General features: G+C 41.0%; 1 protein-coding gene across 3 annotated transcripts in view; it reads left to right on the top strand.

The window, feature by feature from the left end:
- The window catches only part of HACD2 (3-hydroxyacyl-CoA dehydratase 2), an 84,747-nt gene extending 70,219 nt beyond the window's left edge, over positions 1–14,528 (top strand). For all 3 annotated transcript variants that reach the window (XM_032267757.1, XM_032267755.1, XM_032267756.1), the window contains 3 exons: positions 3,853–3,974; positions 5,822–6,000; positions 11,447–14,528. In XM_032267757.1, the coding sequence (XP_032123648.1) occupies positions 3,853–3,974; positions 5,822–6,000; positions 11,447–11,529 (384 nt within the window). In that variant the 3' untranslated portion in view covers positions 11,530–14,528. The remainder of the gene's footprint in view (positions 1–3,852; positions 3,975–5,821; positions 6,001–11,446) is intronic.
- The last annotated feature ends 1,626 nt before the right edge of the window (positions 14,529–16,154 follow it).

Consider the following 16,154-nt stretch of genomic DNA (forward strand, 5'->3'; position numbering starts at 1 on the left):
TTATCAAAGCCTCTAACCATTTTTTTCACCAGCTAGAAAAATTTCAGCTCATGCAAGGAAGTCAGTATTAGCCAGTGTTTCATGCCTTGCTCACAGAGAGTCATGGGCACACACCTTTCCAAAGAACAGTGGCAGCCCTGACCGCCCCAGGCCAGCTCAGCCTCCTGTCCTTGGTAGGACCTTCCTGGGCAGTCTTGGTTTGGATATGTCCAGGGCCTGCAAGCACACAACTTTATGAGGTGGCCTATTTGATTAGTCACCTGATTTGTTATACAATTTTTCTTATGTTGAACCCAGCATTTTACTCCCTGCTAGTTTTATCCATCTTGTTCATGGTATCCTTTTACATATTTTAAAGTACTTACCCTCTCTTTCCTTTTCCAAAGTCAGCTCTGCTAGTTGAGGAGGTTTTTGTTTGTCTGTTTTTGTTGTTGTTGTTGTTGTTGTTGTTTGAGACAGAGTCTTACTCTGTCACCCAGCTGGAGTACAGTGATGTGATCCCGGTTCACTGCAGCCTCCACCTTATGGGTTCAAGTGATTCTCCTGCCTCAGCCTCCTGAGTAGCTGGGATTACATGCGTGAGCCACCTCGCCCAGCTAATGAGGAGTTCTTCTAGCAGACTGTCGCCTAAGTGGGGTCTCATCTATTTACAGTGCAGTAATTGGGATAAGACTGTTAATGTGGCTGAATCCTGGAGTTTTGTTTGCCTGAACAGCCAGCTCACACCCCGTTGGCTCTTTTGAGGCTTATGGTTCACCAAAAACTCCAGATCTCTTGATTTCATAAGGTAGGTCTTCTCCATTCTGATGTGGAGTCATTTTGTTGTTGCTAAGTCATGTAATTACATTTAGACTTATTAAATTTATGTTACTGCGGTTGTTTTGGGGGGCGTTTATTTATTTTTTATTGTGGTAAAATACATATAACATTTACCATTTTGCCACTTTTGTATAGTTCAGTTGCATAAACACTTTCTTATTATTGTGCAACCATCATCACTGTCCATCTCCAGAACTTTTTTAATCCTCCCAAACTGGAACTCCACACCAATTAAACAGTAATTCTCCATTTCCCATCTTCCCAGCTGCTGGCCGCCTTCTGTCTCTACTTTTTGTCTCTGCCTCACCCTAGGTACCATGTATGAGTAGAACCACACAGCATTCATCTTTTTGTGACTGGCCTATTTTACTTAGCATGATATCCTCAAGGTTCATCCATGTTGTAGCATGTGTAAGAATTTTCTTCTTTTTAAGGCTGAATAATACTCCACTGTGTGTATATGATAATACTCCACTGTATGCATATGATAATACTTCACTGTATATATAGACCACATCTTGCTTATCCATGTATCAGTACACACCTCGGTTTCTTTGCCTTTTGATTATTGTGAATAATGCTGCTATAAACATGAGTGTACGAATACCTGTTCGAGTCTCATTGATCTTACTGGGTTTAACTCATGCATTGCATTTGCCCCTGTTTTGTGTTATTGGTTGTATAATTATCTATAAATTAGATAAGGTCAATCTCTTTATCCATATCCCTTCTTGATAACAATGTTGCATTTCCTATTGATTGGAAAATATCATTTTGCACAAAATGATCATTTCCTGCATCCTTAGTCTTTTTTAAAAGACTTACGCCATTGTCTTTACAGCTGGACTCTGGGAACAGACTGCTTTCATATTTGGCCTGAGTCTGGGTTTTTCATAGTTCCTTTGGCTAAGGTCTAACTTGGGGGTGGATGGGAGGTGAATAATAACCAACCTCTAGGCTGGGTCAAAGCAGGAGGTTTTGGGAGGTTTTAGGAGTTTGTTTGTTTCTTTGTTACCTATTTGAAGGCCACTGAGACTACACGGAAACTATCAGGCACCAAAAAGAAGGGAACTAAGTCTCAGAGTAACCCGATTAGGACCGAATTCATTTGCTCCGCAATTATTTATTGAACTCTTACTTGTGAAAAGCACAAAGTGCTTTTGGAAAACAGAAGATGAATAGAATACATTCCCTGATTTCAAGATGTTTACAGTTCAAAATATTAAAGGAATTTCCTGTTATAACCTAGAGCTCTTTAGGCAAGGCTTCTACTCATAGCTGTACAAACATAACTCCTTAAGATAAGGAGGATTATAAACCACATCAAAAAGCAAAGTGTGCTTTTATATTAATAGTATATTTTGGTGTAGATGGATTCAAGTAAGGATTTGGGGACAGACTAAAAAAATCTCACCATGAAAGCTTTAGAGGTGTTTGGCTTTTGCTTTACTTTGGCTAATATGAGAGCACCAGGAAAACAGAAAGTACTCTTGCTTTTGACAGTATAAAATTCTTATTATTTTTAGAGAATAGTAACTGTGCATTTATGAAATTCTTTGTCAGAGCAATTTAGTTAATAGATATGTAAATGACTACTTATTTCGTTGTGTAGGTGGATCGCTCCATGTACACTTTCTGAGGAAGAATATAAGTGCTAAAAACTATTAACATTGCAAATGGAAAGAGGCAAAAGTTAAGGCTAGAATACCATTCCCTTGCTGTATTAGGTATTAAGAGTGGGACAGAAAGTCCATCTTGTCATCAAGATTTGTTTGGTTTATGGGGTGGGATTTCTTATTTACATCCGACTCTTGGACTGTTTTTTAGATGCATGGAAATTAATGGGAATTGAGGTGCAAGGGTGTTTCTTGCTGATTTTCAAGCACAAAAGGTCATTACAAACCCAGCTGGGAAGGGATGGGGAAGGTGCTGAAAGTTAAAACCACAGCAGTACATTTTCAGTGGAAGAAAATGCCTCCTAAAAAATCACCTAGGGGCTCTTTTAAACATTTATTGTTTTTTTCAGCATAAAAACAACTTCAGAGGAGGCTGGGGATTTCAAAGCTCTCTGGCTCTAACTGCCTCCTGGGAACAGCATGGAAGCTTCCCTAATCATGGAGGAGTTAAAGCCGGCCTCCTTTAGGGGAAGAAGTCTCTAATGGGAGAAAATAAATGGGCTCTTACCTTGCAGGTGGTCCCCAGCACTCCCCTCAGTGGAATTCCTCTTGCTTTGTGAGCTAGCCTCATCTTCTTTTGTGCTTTTTGTTTTTGTTTATTTTTTTTTGAGACAGCCTCCCTCTCTCACCCAGGCTGGAGTGCAGTGGCACTATCTCGGTTCCCTGCAACCTCTGCCTCCCAAGTTCAAGCACTTCTGCCTCAGCCTCCTGAATAACTGGGATTACAGGCATGCACCATCACGCCCAGCTAATTTTTTTGTATTTTTAGTAGAAACAGGGTTTCGCCATGTTGGCCAGGCTGGCCTCAAACTCCTGACTTCAGGTGATCCACCCACCTCAGCCTCCCAAAGTGCTGGGATTACAGACAGGAGCTACTGCACCCGGCCCAGTTGTGCTTTAATAATTACATTCCCCTTCTCTGAAATTGCCTTGGGTTCTCAGCTGTCATGCAAATCAAGTAAAATTCTTGGTAATGGATCCAAGGCTCTCCACTTTGCCCTCCCACCCTCCTTACCTAACTGCTCTTGGCTCCCACCGACATCAGTCCACGTTCTCCACATGAGGCTGGCAAACCTGCAAAACCCCCACCTCGTGTTTGTTCTCCCCACCCTGCTGCTCTTGCTCCTGGTGACTGAGGGCCTTTGCACTTGGCCCTCATCTCTGGGCTGTACACAGCTGTCACCCTAGGCCCCAGCTCCTCTACACACATGCTCTATCTGCTGTACAGTAGCCCTGAAGATAGAGACTAGCGGCTGTGCCGACTCACTCCCCAGCTCGGTGGGGCACTGCACACTGTGAGTTCGTCTTCATTAACGTCTGTGTGTTGGCTTTTTCTTTTGTTTTCCTCTTCCTTCAGGTACAGACTGAAGACAGTGTCCTCCTGTTTGTTATTGCCTGGACGATCACAGAAATCATCCGTTACTCCTTTTATACATTCAGTCTATTAAACCATCTGCCTTACCTCATCAAATGGGCCAGGTAAAAAAGCATAAGGAATGAACGCTTACTTTTGAAATGATCTGTCAATGCATGTGCCTTTTATTGCCTAAATATTGCCTCCAAGTTTCTAAAAATAAAATTGAGATAGGTTGGGTAGAAATCTTGTCTGTAGATTTCATCAGAATAAGAGTCTGTACTTTGACTAAGAGAAATACTGTTTTAAGATTTTTATATTTTGCTTAAATTATTTTAATTGGGATCAGTTCTCTTCAATTATGCAGTATTTTCCTTTTTTAAAAAATTTCATCACCAAGTAACAATCAATAGAGATTTGCTGTAACATCCCTTTTTTGTCCATATCATCACATTTTACTGATGAGCTTCTGCCATTGTGATGGGTTTTTTTGGACCAAGTCCTATTCTCCTAGTCTCAATTTTGCCAAGAAGCTGTGACTCTTAAATTAATTTTTAGATAATAAACATTACATGGCAGTTTTAGCTTATCACTTTTGTTTTGCTTTGATTATTTTTACCAGTAATGATGAATTGGGTATAAGGCTAGTAGTTCATCTGCTTACCTTAATGAGTCCATGAGACAGTTGTAGGCAGTTTTCTGAGCTGGGAAACACTTTGAGGGAGAGTGACAAAGCAAAAGGATCCAAGTTGTCTCCAGAGCTGAAATGCCTTATTTGGTGGAAGGAGAGCAGTGGTTCCTAGACTGTTTATGAGTTCAGTGATTAAATTAGGGACATAATCTGATTGTTCCCAACATTTCGAGTATAGGAACTCCTTTATTATTTTTACTATTTTTCTCATTTGCAATGAACATTTTTATTAGGAAAGGGGAAGAATGGGAAACACAGCAGTAACTAACCAACCTGGACAGCCACTGTAAAAGCTGTTTACCCTGGTTGTTAGGGAAGTCTGTTGACCAAGGCCTGATTTTACTGTTGGAGAAAGGTTTCTTCATCTACTGTTCTCCATGGCCTCTGAAAGACTTTTTCCACCATCCTACTTAGTGTGGCTAAAATTGGCAGTGGGGAATATGTCTTCCCTTCCTCTTCAGAGATTTTCAATGCAATTCCTGTGCCCAGACGTTTGTAGTCCATTGCACATTGTGAGTCACAAATAGCCAAAGGCTTTTTAAAGTCTGAGCTGATGATTCCTTTAGCAATACTTACAGCGGCTTACAGTTCCATGGGTCAGTGACTGCTCTCTGAATTCTTTGTGGAATATGGAGAACTCCTGTTTAAAGAGAAAAAAATTATGCAGAACCCCTCCCGTGTGATGATAATTGTTAACTGTGAGGTGTTTTGATTGGAAAATTACATAGTAACCAAAAGCTATTATGAATTTTAAGTTTTTTTAATTGCATGTATTTGATTTTTTACAATATCACGTACAGACATTTGAAAAATAGTATACAGATGTCTGTGCTGGTTATTTTTTGTTGTTGTTTAGTCTTTTTGTGTGTTGTGGGAATTCCTAGACCACATGTTCCAACACCTCTGCTCCAACCCCATCCCAAGGCCCACAGGGCAGGACCCTTCAGTATAAACCATGACTCAGTTCCCCTCCTTTACCAGCATTTGGCATCACTTTAGCTATTTTAGAGCGTTATTTTGAAGAGTTGTTTATTTAGTCAGACCAAATTTTGAGGCTGCCTGAACACATTTATTCTGTGGTAGAACATTTGGAAACATATGCCTGCTGTAGGCTCATTTCAAAAACTGGCTTGTAAAACCTGAATTTGAATAGGAGGTAAACAGGAAAATATATAAGCAAACATTTTCTAAAAGACTAATACTGATTAGAAGGGTGGGAAGTGCAGCTTCCGCCTAAAGCTGGCTTTGAGCCTCAGTAATGAATATTGTGTTTTGTTTTAGGTACACACTTTTCATTGTGCTGTACCCAATGGGAGTGTCAGGAGAACTGCTTACAATATACGCAGCTCTGCCCTTTGTCAGACAGGCTGGCCTGTATTCCATCAGCTTACCCAACAAATACAATTTCTCTTTTGACTACTATGCATTCCTGATTCTAATAATGATCTCCTACATTCCAAGTAAGTGAACAGTTCTGCATATATTTAATTATGTTTTAAAATTTGGCTCTATAATAACTCGAGTTAATATCTTTGATTGTTTTTGCACCATATCCGAATAAATGTAACTCTCATTTATTAGGAATGCTTCGTTTTTGTTGAATGCTATCAAAGGGAATTTTTTCCAGTAGTAATTGAATAAAGACTAACCCTTCTCAATACAGTTGCCAAAATGCAGCCCTTCTCAGCGTGTGGGTTTGAAACTGTGAATGCCAGACTACGTGAAGTATATATTGGAGAAAGTACTGAATGGAAAACAACAAAGCCATTAAAGGCCTGACTATTGATTGTAGTTTTCTGTCTCTTGAGAACTGCTTGTTTCGGTATTTGAAAAACATGATGAAAAGACTTTTGCATTGGTTCCTATATTGAAATAGACATATAACTTCATTTTGAAGGGATTGGTAGTTAACTAGAAACATAACAAAACAATTATAGATTTATTTTTTCCAAATTTTTCATTTTCTTGTTGAGCACTGATTGGGACACAGTGTTCTCTTCAAGATGGTTTCCAATTATTTTAATAGTACCGCTGAAGACTTAAGTATATGGATAATCAAATGTGCCTATCTGTGTATTCAGTGGCAGAGAAAAAGACATGTTTGTTGTCTCTGTGAAGTGAGCCCTACTTTCTGAGGATGAGGAGTTTAGTCCTTTTGTGGAATCCTGATGTTCAATTATAAATCCTATGATTGATTTCTACATGCCAAAAGATCTTGTTATAACCAAGGACATATAATATTAGTGTTTACTCTCATTTAGCTATTTCTGTAACTTTGAATATTATTTTAATCTAGAAAAGATGCTATGTTCTTCCCTAAACCCCAAGTTAAATTCAGACAGAGTTGGATTTTTCTTCATTCTATGGCATTATCTGAATGAAGCATCCTAGCAAAGTGACATGTTTGTGTCCCTCTTTGGAAAATTGCATTTCATGCATTGTGAGAAAAGAACTACATCCAGATTTCATGTCAGTATTTATCTTGGAGAAATTCTTGGATACAGCTCTGCTTCATGATTCATTTTCCACTCTTTAAAATGATCAAGTCCTACTCTCTAGTGCTGGAACCATAGTGGCCAGAGGCCATCTCTCTTCAAATGTAAAAAGTAGTTGGTTTTCAAACAGAAGATAAATGTGAAATCATCTAAACATTTAAGTAGTAAAAATTAACTAATAGTGTTTCACCTTTCTAATTTTGTTTTTTTGGAGTTTCATTTTCGAGTCTCTAGGGCAGCAGTTCACAGTTGCCGTTTTACCACCCCCAGAGTAACTAACACTTATTATCCCAGTTGGCACCACAGGCTTTATTTGAATTCACCATAGTCGAGTGAATAGGAGACACATACCATACTGGATGACTAGGAAAGGGGCAGGGAGGGTATTATGAAACCATATCCATAACAAGCTGCTTCCACATTGACAAAAATCCAGCGATCCTGACCTGAGAGTTCCTGTAGGACTTCCAACATCTCTAGGAAGCACGGCTGCCTTCCAGGGACTGCTCCCAGGGCTGCCTCCATCTGCCTGTCTCTTTGTGCTGTAGTGGCTAACCAGTGCCGAGCTGTGCCTCTTCCTGCTGAGCTCTTGGTGTAGTGACAGTGCCTAGGCACCACATGCACCCTCTGGTGATGATAGCTTTCCTGAAGGAAACCCAGTTCTATGAGCTTTTCATCTTGGTCTTGGAAGAGAGAGAGGAAAGAGAAAACACTGACCCCAGAGCCAGCTGTCTTTTAGAGCAGCAGTCCCCAACCTTTGGCACCAGGGATCGGTTTCATGGAAGACAGATTTTCCTTGGGTGGTGGTGGGGATGGTTTCAGGATGAAACTGTTCCACCTTAGATCATCAGGCATTAGATTCTCATAAGGAACACACAAGTTAGATCCCTGTTAAAGAATGTAATACCACTGCTGGTCTGACAGGAGGCAGAGCTCTGGCCATAATGCTCGTTTACCCACCACTCATCTCCTGTTGTGCAGCCTGGTTCCAGCAGGTGGGGGTTGGGGACGCTTGTTTTAGAGAGAAGGGCAAGACTCTCCTCCCCACAGAAGTCTGCTTTCTTTACCTCAAGTAATTCTCTCTTGTAGCCTCCTTTCGGTAAGAGAACTTGGCTCAGTTAAAGTCTAACATAATTTCTTTTTCTAAGGCAGCTTACCTCCTATAGACCAGGGAAAAGGGTGGATCTCAGTGACTAAAAGATTTCCAGCAAACTTCTGACTCCCCACCCAGGTGCAGGATAGTACACATGCCACCTCTCCTGATGCAAGTCACCCTTGTGTCTGCTGGCCTTACTGTGCTCTGGCCTGAGCCAGCAGCTCTGGATGTTCTCAGGGGGTCAGGTTGTTACTGTTGAGGCCCGAGTGTACAGTTCATTCTGGCCAGCTGCACATTTCCAACTTTCCAAAGCTTTGTGTTTATCAGAGAAAATGCATAATTAGGAGAGGCTGCTGTTGACATGCAGTGTCCTTTACCAAATTTGGTTTTCTTTCTACAAGGTAGTGTTCTTTTCATCTTTATTCGCAAGTTGATGATACACATGTGTGATATAAAGTAACACTTCCCCTTCATGATCCCCCTCCGTTGTTGCGTTGTTGCACACGTAGCCTAAATTGTGGCTCATGAGGCTTGCCCCAGGAGTTTCCTCGTATTGGGGTACCTTGGTGCCCTGGCCAGGTGCTCCTCTCCTGTTCTGCTGTAGTTGCAATATTTACAGGATCAGTACAACACAGTCCCTGCAGGACTCAGTAGATGCCTAAGGCCTGTGTACATTCCACCCCTGAATTGGTGAAAATTGGCTATGGGGGAGGGAGCAAAAAATTGGTCAAGATACACTGATGAAAGGTGAGGACCTGGAGAAGCTGGCACTTTCCAGGTTGTCAGTAACTGTAACCACACCTCTGATTTTTAGAGAAACCAAGGGGACTTGGCCCAGGCAGAGAGCATATCTGATGCTCTCGTCCCCCACAGTTCTCTCCCCAGAGGGGAAGAGAACCCCAATAAAGCTGGCCATCTTCTTAAAGAAAGGAGGGCCCAGCAGCACCCACACTCCCCTCACCCCCAACACACAGGGACACACATGTATGCCCAGCAGTGTCCCCATTCTGTGTTTTCTGAACTGGGAGAGCAGAAGGTAGAATTCTCAATAGTCTGTTGTTGGGTTGAGGGGTTTTTTCAGTGTTATTTCTCAGTGTAGCTTATGCTGTTAAAAGTAGCAGCCATGCATCTAGAATGGTTTCAGTCTCATGGTTGGGTTTAGTCTGAACATGTAGGTGATTCAGATGGAGACAGTATCACAGTTCTGATCAGCCAGAAGCCAAGCCTGAACTGTGGAGAATAGGCCAGGCACCCTAGGTCCTTGGCCTCCCACCCACATTCCTTTCTCTGGGTACTGAGGAATCTCTGGGAGATGTAAAGGAATGAAAGTGTCATCATCTGACCCTTTTGGAGGCGGCAGGCCCTGCCCATGGAAATGAAGGTCTACATGGCTATCTTCTTCCTTTAACTGTCACTTAGCGCCTAGTGCATGACTTCTAGGTCATTCTCCTCCCCCAGGCCCTCTGAACCGACTGTGAGGCTGCCGCCGCCTGCTGTGGGGTAATGTGAACACAAATGCAACCAGTGGGAAGGTCTTGAGCATGCCCAGCTCAGTTTCCCTTCATTAAAGTAAATTTATAGAAATGGGACTAGCCCCACATTTTTAAATGATTACAATTAACATTCCTATGGTTTAATTATAATCTTTACTTCCAGTTTTTAGATTATAGAGCTTGTCATATTTTCTGGCTTTCGTGCCAAAATAGTTATCTGCCTGTTGAATTCGATGCTTCAGTGGGGTCTTCTTTGTCAATAATGTCCCGCCTGGCAGTAGCAGTGGAGTGGACGGCAGCCCTGTTCGGGGTGCTGCCTCCTCTGCAGGTTAACAGATCTTTGTCACATACCCACTGGTATCCCGGAGTACTTTGGGAGGATTGTTTGAAATTTGGCCAGCTTGGAACCCATTTAAAAAGGAAGAAACTGTCAGGAAAGAATTGAGAGTAGTTGAAATTATCTTCCAAAAAATATTTGTTACTTTCTAAAAAAGATTGGATTGGGCTTGGTAACGCATGCTTATAGTCCCAGCAATTTAGGAGACTGAGGTGGGCCCATCCCTTGAACCCAGGGGTTCCAGACAAGCCTGGACAACATAGGGACACCCCATCTCTACGAAAAATACAAAATGAGTCGGGTGTGAAATGGTGTGCACCTGCAGTCCCAGCTACTCAGGAGGCTGAGCAGGGAGGATTGACTAAGCCCAGGAGGTCCAGGCCACAGTGAGCCAAGATCACACCCCTCCGCTGCACACCAGCCTGGGTGACAAAGTAAGACCCGGTCTAAAAATGATAATAATGAAATAGAGATTGGAGCTGTTGGTGAGATAAGGAGAGGAAGGCTTCGTACCACATAGAACATCTCACCTGGAGCTGTTGACACACAGTAACCTCTTGAAGGCCAGGTGGCTCAAAGTGGTATTTCCTATCAGGGACAGTACAGGCATTTTGAGTGGGATACTTCTTAGTTGTGGGTACTGTTGTGTACTGTGGTATGTTTTAGCATCCCCGGTCTCATATGCCAAATGCCAGTAACCTTCCCCTTTCTCCTTTATTTTCAAATAGCCAAACTATCAAAATAGTTCCAGATAGTTCCAGGGGAGGCAGTACTACCCCATTCATTTGAGAACTAGTGCTTTCTAAAGTATTCTATGAAATGACCAAGAACAGAAGAATTCCCAGTGCCTAAGACACTGGCTTGCTTTTCATAAGGCCTTTTTTTACATCCAAACCTGGCTTAGTTGTGTTCAAATCAAATGTTGTATTATTTCTCCTCCTCCTCAGTCTTTGCCCAAAACTACTTCCCAAGAGAGGTTGTTCTTCCCAAAGAACCACCAGCCCCGGAACCAGATGGGGTTAGGCTGAAGGTCAGGCGCCAAGAGCCTGGTCCTGACTCTGTCTGTGACGTACTGTGAGATCCCAGGCAAACTGCTTACCCTCTCTGCGGCTCAAATTCCTCCTCTTTGCAATAGGAATAATGACTTCCTCACTAGAATTCCTCACCTGGTTGTTGTGTAGTCAGAATAAATGTGGAGATAGTGTATGAATGGCTGTAAAAATGCTGCTCTGTGGCATCAAGATGGGTCATAATAGTGACAATAGTGTCTGTCATTCTGTTCCACACCACTCTTTCCCCTCTGCTAAAGCAGGAAAAGAAAAGTAAGTCTCTCTGGGTTTTTTCCCTCTCCCCAAGCCTACTTAGTTACCTTTCTTGGTCGCCGGATGAGAAATTAGTCAGAGGGTCAGAGAGGACCTCAAATTCATGTGCTTAAAGCATGTAATTTTAAACCATCCTCTTAACCAACTTTTCTTTTCTTTTCAGTTTTTCCCCAGTTATACTTCCACATGATACACCAGAGAAGAAAGGTCCTTTCTCATACTGAAGAACACAAGAAATTTGAATAGTTCCTGCTTTCTGCACCTCCCACCAAAACAAACTTTTCAATGATCAAAAAAATGCTGCAGACTTTTTGAGTTCCCAATACATAAGTAAGGACTATTTTTAAAATAATTCAAACAAAACAAAAAGAAAAATCCAGTGTCACATGGGCCTGAGATTTTATTTTAGAAAAAAGTTGTTAAATAAAACATCCTGGCCAGTTCATTTCAGCATGCTCTTTCAACCAGAAGTTCCTAATATTTATGATGGCACTAGAAAGGGATTTGGCATTTCATGTCCTCCTGTGTCCTTCATGTGTCTGATCAATAAAGACCTGTAACACTAAGTACTTGAGAGTTACAGTGTGAGTAATGCAGTTGTGCCAGCTGAATGCCCAGCTTGCAGTAGAGTTCTGTTTCAGTCTGCAGTGTTTAGCATTCCCTTTTCAAAGTGCTTGACTGCATGCTGGAAACTATTTGTATTTTTGAAGCGGCAAACTCTGTTCTCTGGAATGCTCTGAAGTTATGGCTGGGACCTATCCCCTCATATCTAATGAATGAATTATAAAATGTATATGCCTATGAAGCTTCGGGGTAGTGCCCATAGTCAGAAAACTAGAACCCTTTTGTTTTCAATTGAGTCATTACTGCCTGCCACTAAGAAACGTGCTTGAATCTAATAAGTATGTGTATATTGTAAAGAATATATCTTATCTGGAGCTCAGCCTCAATCATATCTTAACAAAATGACAGTTCCCAGAAAGGGGAAGCTCAGTAGCTCATAAGTGACAAGTCCCTTTCACAGTACCGTTCTCAGAGCACCTCTGAGTAACGTGTTTGCCGGTAGCTCTTCTCACTGATGGCCCTGAAGAAGCCGATCCAGTCACGTAGGAATGGAGGCTCTGTTATTGAAAGCACATGGAAGATGTTGCTTTAGAAAGGTAGTCAGGAAAAACATTCAGGAATAGGTTTATAGACCATTATTTTATTTTTAAATTTTTATTGACGCTTCTGTTTGGATACTTTTGCTAATTAAGGCCCTATGTTAATTTCCACCAAGCTGTAAGTCTATAGGCAGTAAAACATTCCACTTAGGCTGTCATGAGCTAAAAAGCAGTATCAATCTCTGCATGTTGGTGCAGCCAAGAAATAGTTTGTTCCTACCCACATTGTCTAATCCATGCCGTATCCTCACACAATTTAATTGCTCAACCATGCATATAAAACTCCTCAAGAAAGGATTGGTACTACAACTGTGGATAAACTAAAAAAAAAAAAAACAAGTTGGATGGAAACGTGCAAGCCCAAGCTTTGATGTGTATTAAGTGTTAAATAGCACAATATCTTCTTCATGGAGCCTTTTTTCCTTTTCGCCCCCCTTCTTTTTTATTTAATTTTTTGGATTGATGTTGATTTTGAAGACTTTAAAAGTTTAGCTTACTGAGTAGTTGTCATTTGAAATATAATTGTGAACATCAGAAAACTGTCATACTGGAAAACTAAATTTTTAAATGCTTATTTTTATAGAAGTTTGAAAATTAAATGCAGGCAGGTGTGTAATAAATTATTTTTGAATTGAACATTAAGATTCTGCTTCTTAAAAGTCAGTACTCAACTTGGGCATGTTGAAATTAGAATCTATTCTTGTATTTGATAGACAAAACATGTGGGAAAGATTTTTTTCATGGCTTTTCTCTTGTTTTATTCTTCCATAATGTATTTCTACTATAAAATAGAATCAACTTGAATTATATTTGTCATGTTACTTTATTCGGTTATGTATTTTCAGTTGTTTTTGGAAAAATTCTAGAAGTCAAGATAAAAAATGCAGCTTTTCCAGGGTTGCTGAACTGGGGGTTTTATTTGGGCCTCTTTATTATAATTTATCACTATTTATGAAAAACATTCTGTTGCAAACGGTGGTGTTGCATTGAATTGAACTTTGGCAATGAGAACACAGCACACAGCTCCCTTTTCAAAAAGGGTCTCAACCCCAGTGTGTATTTTTGCACATCAACATTTAGAATACTTACGGCAGATAAGTAAGGCATGTCACTGTGTCCTTCAGTAACCTCTCTCAGTAACTGGTTTCTTTATCCCTAACATGAATTCATTTCTCCTTTGAAGTCATTTGTTCTTTTATAAATTGAGAACAACCACACCACCAAATGTCACATCTTCTTATAAAGTGTGAACAAGGAATGTCATGTTTTTGTGGGTATTTTGTCAGACTTAGCGGTTTCATTTCAGGGCATAGTCAAAGGCGTCATCTTCCCATCTACCCACTTGATTGTGTGTTTCAGATCCCCCCGTGGGGGCCGCCTTCTGACAGAGAGAATTCTTTGAGATCAGCAGTAGTGCTTTTGTCAGCATAGGCTGCTAATCTGCATCTTGCTGCGTTCTGTTTGCTGAGGTTGGGCTCATTCATTTAACACGTACCAACCATTATCAGAGGCACCATGGAGAGTTAGTCATGGAATAAAGCACTGTCCTTGCAGATGAAAAAGTTTCTCCAGAGCAGACTTCTGACAGGAAAGGTTTAGATGCTGGAGAGTTGAAGAGGCATAAGAAGAGATCGTGCTCTCATTTTTCACTTATTTTTTTGGTTATTCGCTTATAATAAAAGGTTGGCATTGATGTGGTCCAATCTGCAAATTACTTGCATTTCTGAGTTTCAGATAAAACATTATAAAACATTAAATTCAATACATACTGCTCCTTTGAAATTTGGGTAAAAAAATTATATACAACCGTATATATAGTCATTTTTGTATTTTTTCTATGTTGTGAAAACCAAAATTGTAATTTTATAAGTCTTTGATTCACTAAAATTATATAATTTAAATGTATTTTTTGTATATTTAGAAATAAGGAGTTCAGAGACTATGCTTAACTTTCTATGCATGCATTTGAAAGCTGTTTTTACCTGATAATGTTAATGTAGTAATAAGTTGTATTCATAAAATACTGATCTGTGTTGCATTTCAAAATAAACTGGTGTGTGCTCTGCCTGGATTTGAAATACCCACCAGTGAATGTGATGATTTTTCATAGTCAGTAGGCCTGAATGTGGTGTTGCAGGAATATGGGAGAATTTCAGTTCAATTATGGACTCCAGCTCTTTGACAATTTTAAAATCTAATTCTGCTATTCATAATGGTCCTGCACTTACAGGAAAGACAGATTATATTAAGAGGTTTCCAAAAAGTTCCTCCCTGACAGTCAGTCTTCAGGCTTACTAAGCCAGCCTGCAAGCTCGCTGCAGAGGGACAAAGGGTTCCTCATGCAAATGACCAGGAAATCTCAGATATTAATCAGTACAAGGTTGAGGACCCTTGTCATATAACATCCTGAGGTTTTGTCAGTGTAACTTTTGGGTTTTTGTTTTGTTTTGAGATGGAGTTTCACTGTTTGCCCAGGCTGGAGGGCAATGGCATGATCTCAGCTCACTGCAACCTCCGCCTCCCAGGTTCAAGCAATGCTTCTGCCTCAGCCTCCTGAGTAGCTGGTATTACAGGTGCCCACCACCACACCTGGCTAATTTTTTTTGGTATTTTTAGTAGAGATGGGTTTCACCATGTTGGCCAGGCTGGTCTCGAACTCCTGACCTCAGGTGATCCACCCATCTTGACCTCCCAAAGTGCTGGGATCACAGGCATGAGCCACCACACCCAGCCTGTTAGTGTAACTTTTCTAACAGAAGTTCAGCAGGGAGATCCTGTTGCCCAGCACTGTTCGTCTTATATTAAAGCAAGATGTGAAGTTCAAGTACCTCATCCTGAAAATCTCTCCAAACACAGGAACCCAGGAACGGCCCCCCTCACTCAAGCTCGAAGTAAGAAGCAGTGGGAAGGACACTGCCTTGGGGTGTCCTCCACAGCTAATCTAGCTGTGGGCCTCCAGTGCTGGGTATGTCCTAGTTACTTCTGGTGACCCCTCGCTCATGGTGCCTACAGCAGTGATGTGTTCCCTACCTGGATCTGCCAGCTCTTTCTCAGACCATAACCACGGCCTAAGAGTGTGGTCTTTGTTTCAGAGGGGAGCACATCCCTTCTAAATGCCACCTAATCATGGCCTAGGTGTTCCCAGCACAGAGGTTAGACCACCTCTCTCCCCGTGTAGAGCCTACTTGGCTTCAGAGGTTGGCTTTTTCATTTATGAAAAAAGAAGAGTATTCCAACTGAAACTGAGGAACAGATGGTAGAGTTAATAGTAGAGGCTACTCAGAAAACACAACCTTTACTATGTTAGCATGGTAATGGGAGACTGGGGCTTTCCAATTTGTCATTGTCATATTTTGTGGCAATTATGTGTACTATGTTAATATAAGCCTTAGCCTGGAGGAATTACCATTGGTATAATTAAGAGACCTACTGTTAACACAGCATTCAAAAAATACTGCTGCTTTTCTGTTCCCTTTAACAAGAATGAAGACTAGCTTTGCAATTCCTTTCATTATTGAAAAGAAAAAAATCCTGGCCTCACAAAAAGCCTGGCTCCTTGTCATACAGTTTAGTGGTGAAAAAACTGTCGTAAGCAACTATTACCAAAAATAGCCATACCTATTAACATTTCTCTGCCTATAACAGAACCAGAATTAGAAGAGAGAACAGTGTGGTTATTTGACCAATACTTCTTTTAATTTGAAGATA

This window comes from Sapajus apella, unplaced genomic scaffold (genome assembly GCF_009761245.1).
Source record: "Sapajus apella isolate SASKATOON/1434 unplaced genomic scaffold, GSC_monkey_1.0 scaffold171, whole genome shotgun sequence".
Classification (NCBI taxonomy): Eukaryota; Metazoa; Chordata; class Mammalia; order Primates; family Cebidae; genus Sapajus; species Sapajus apella.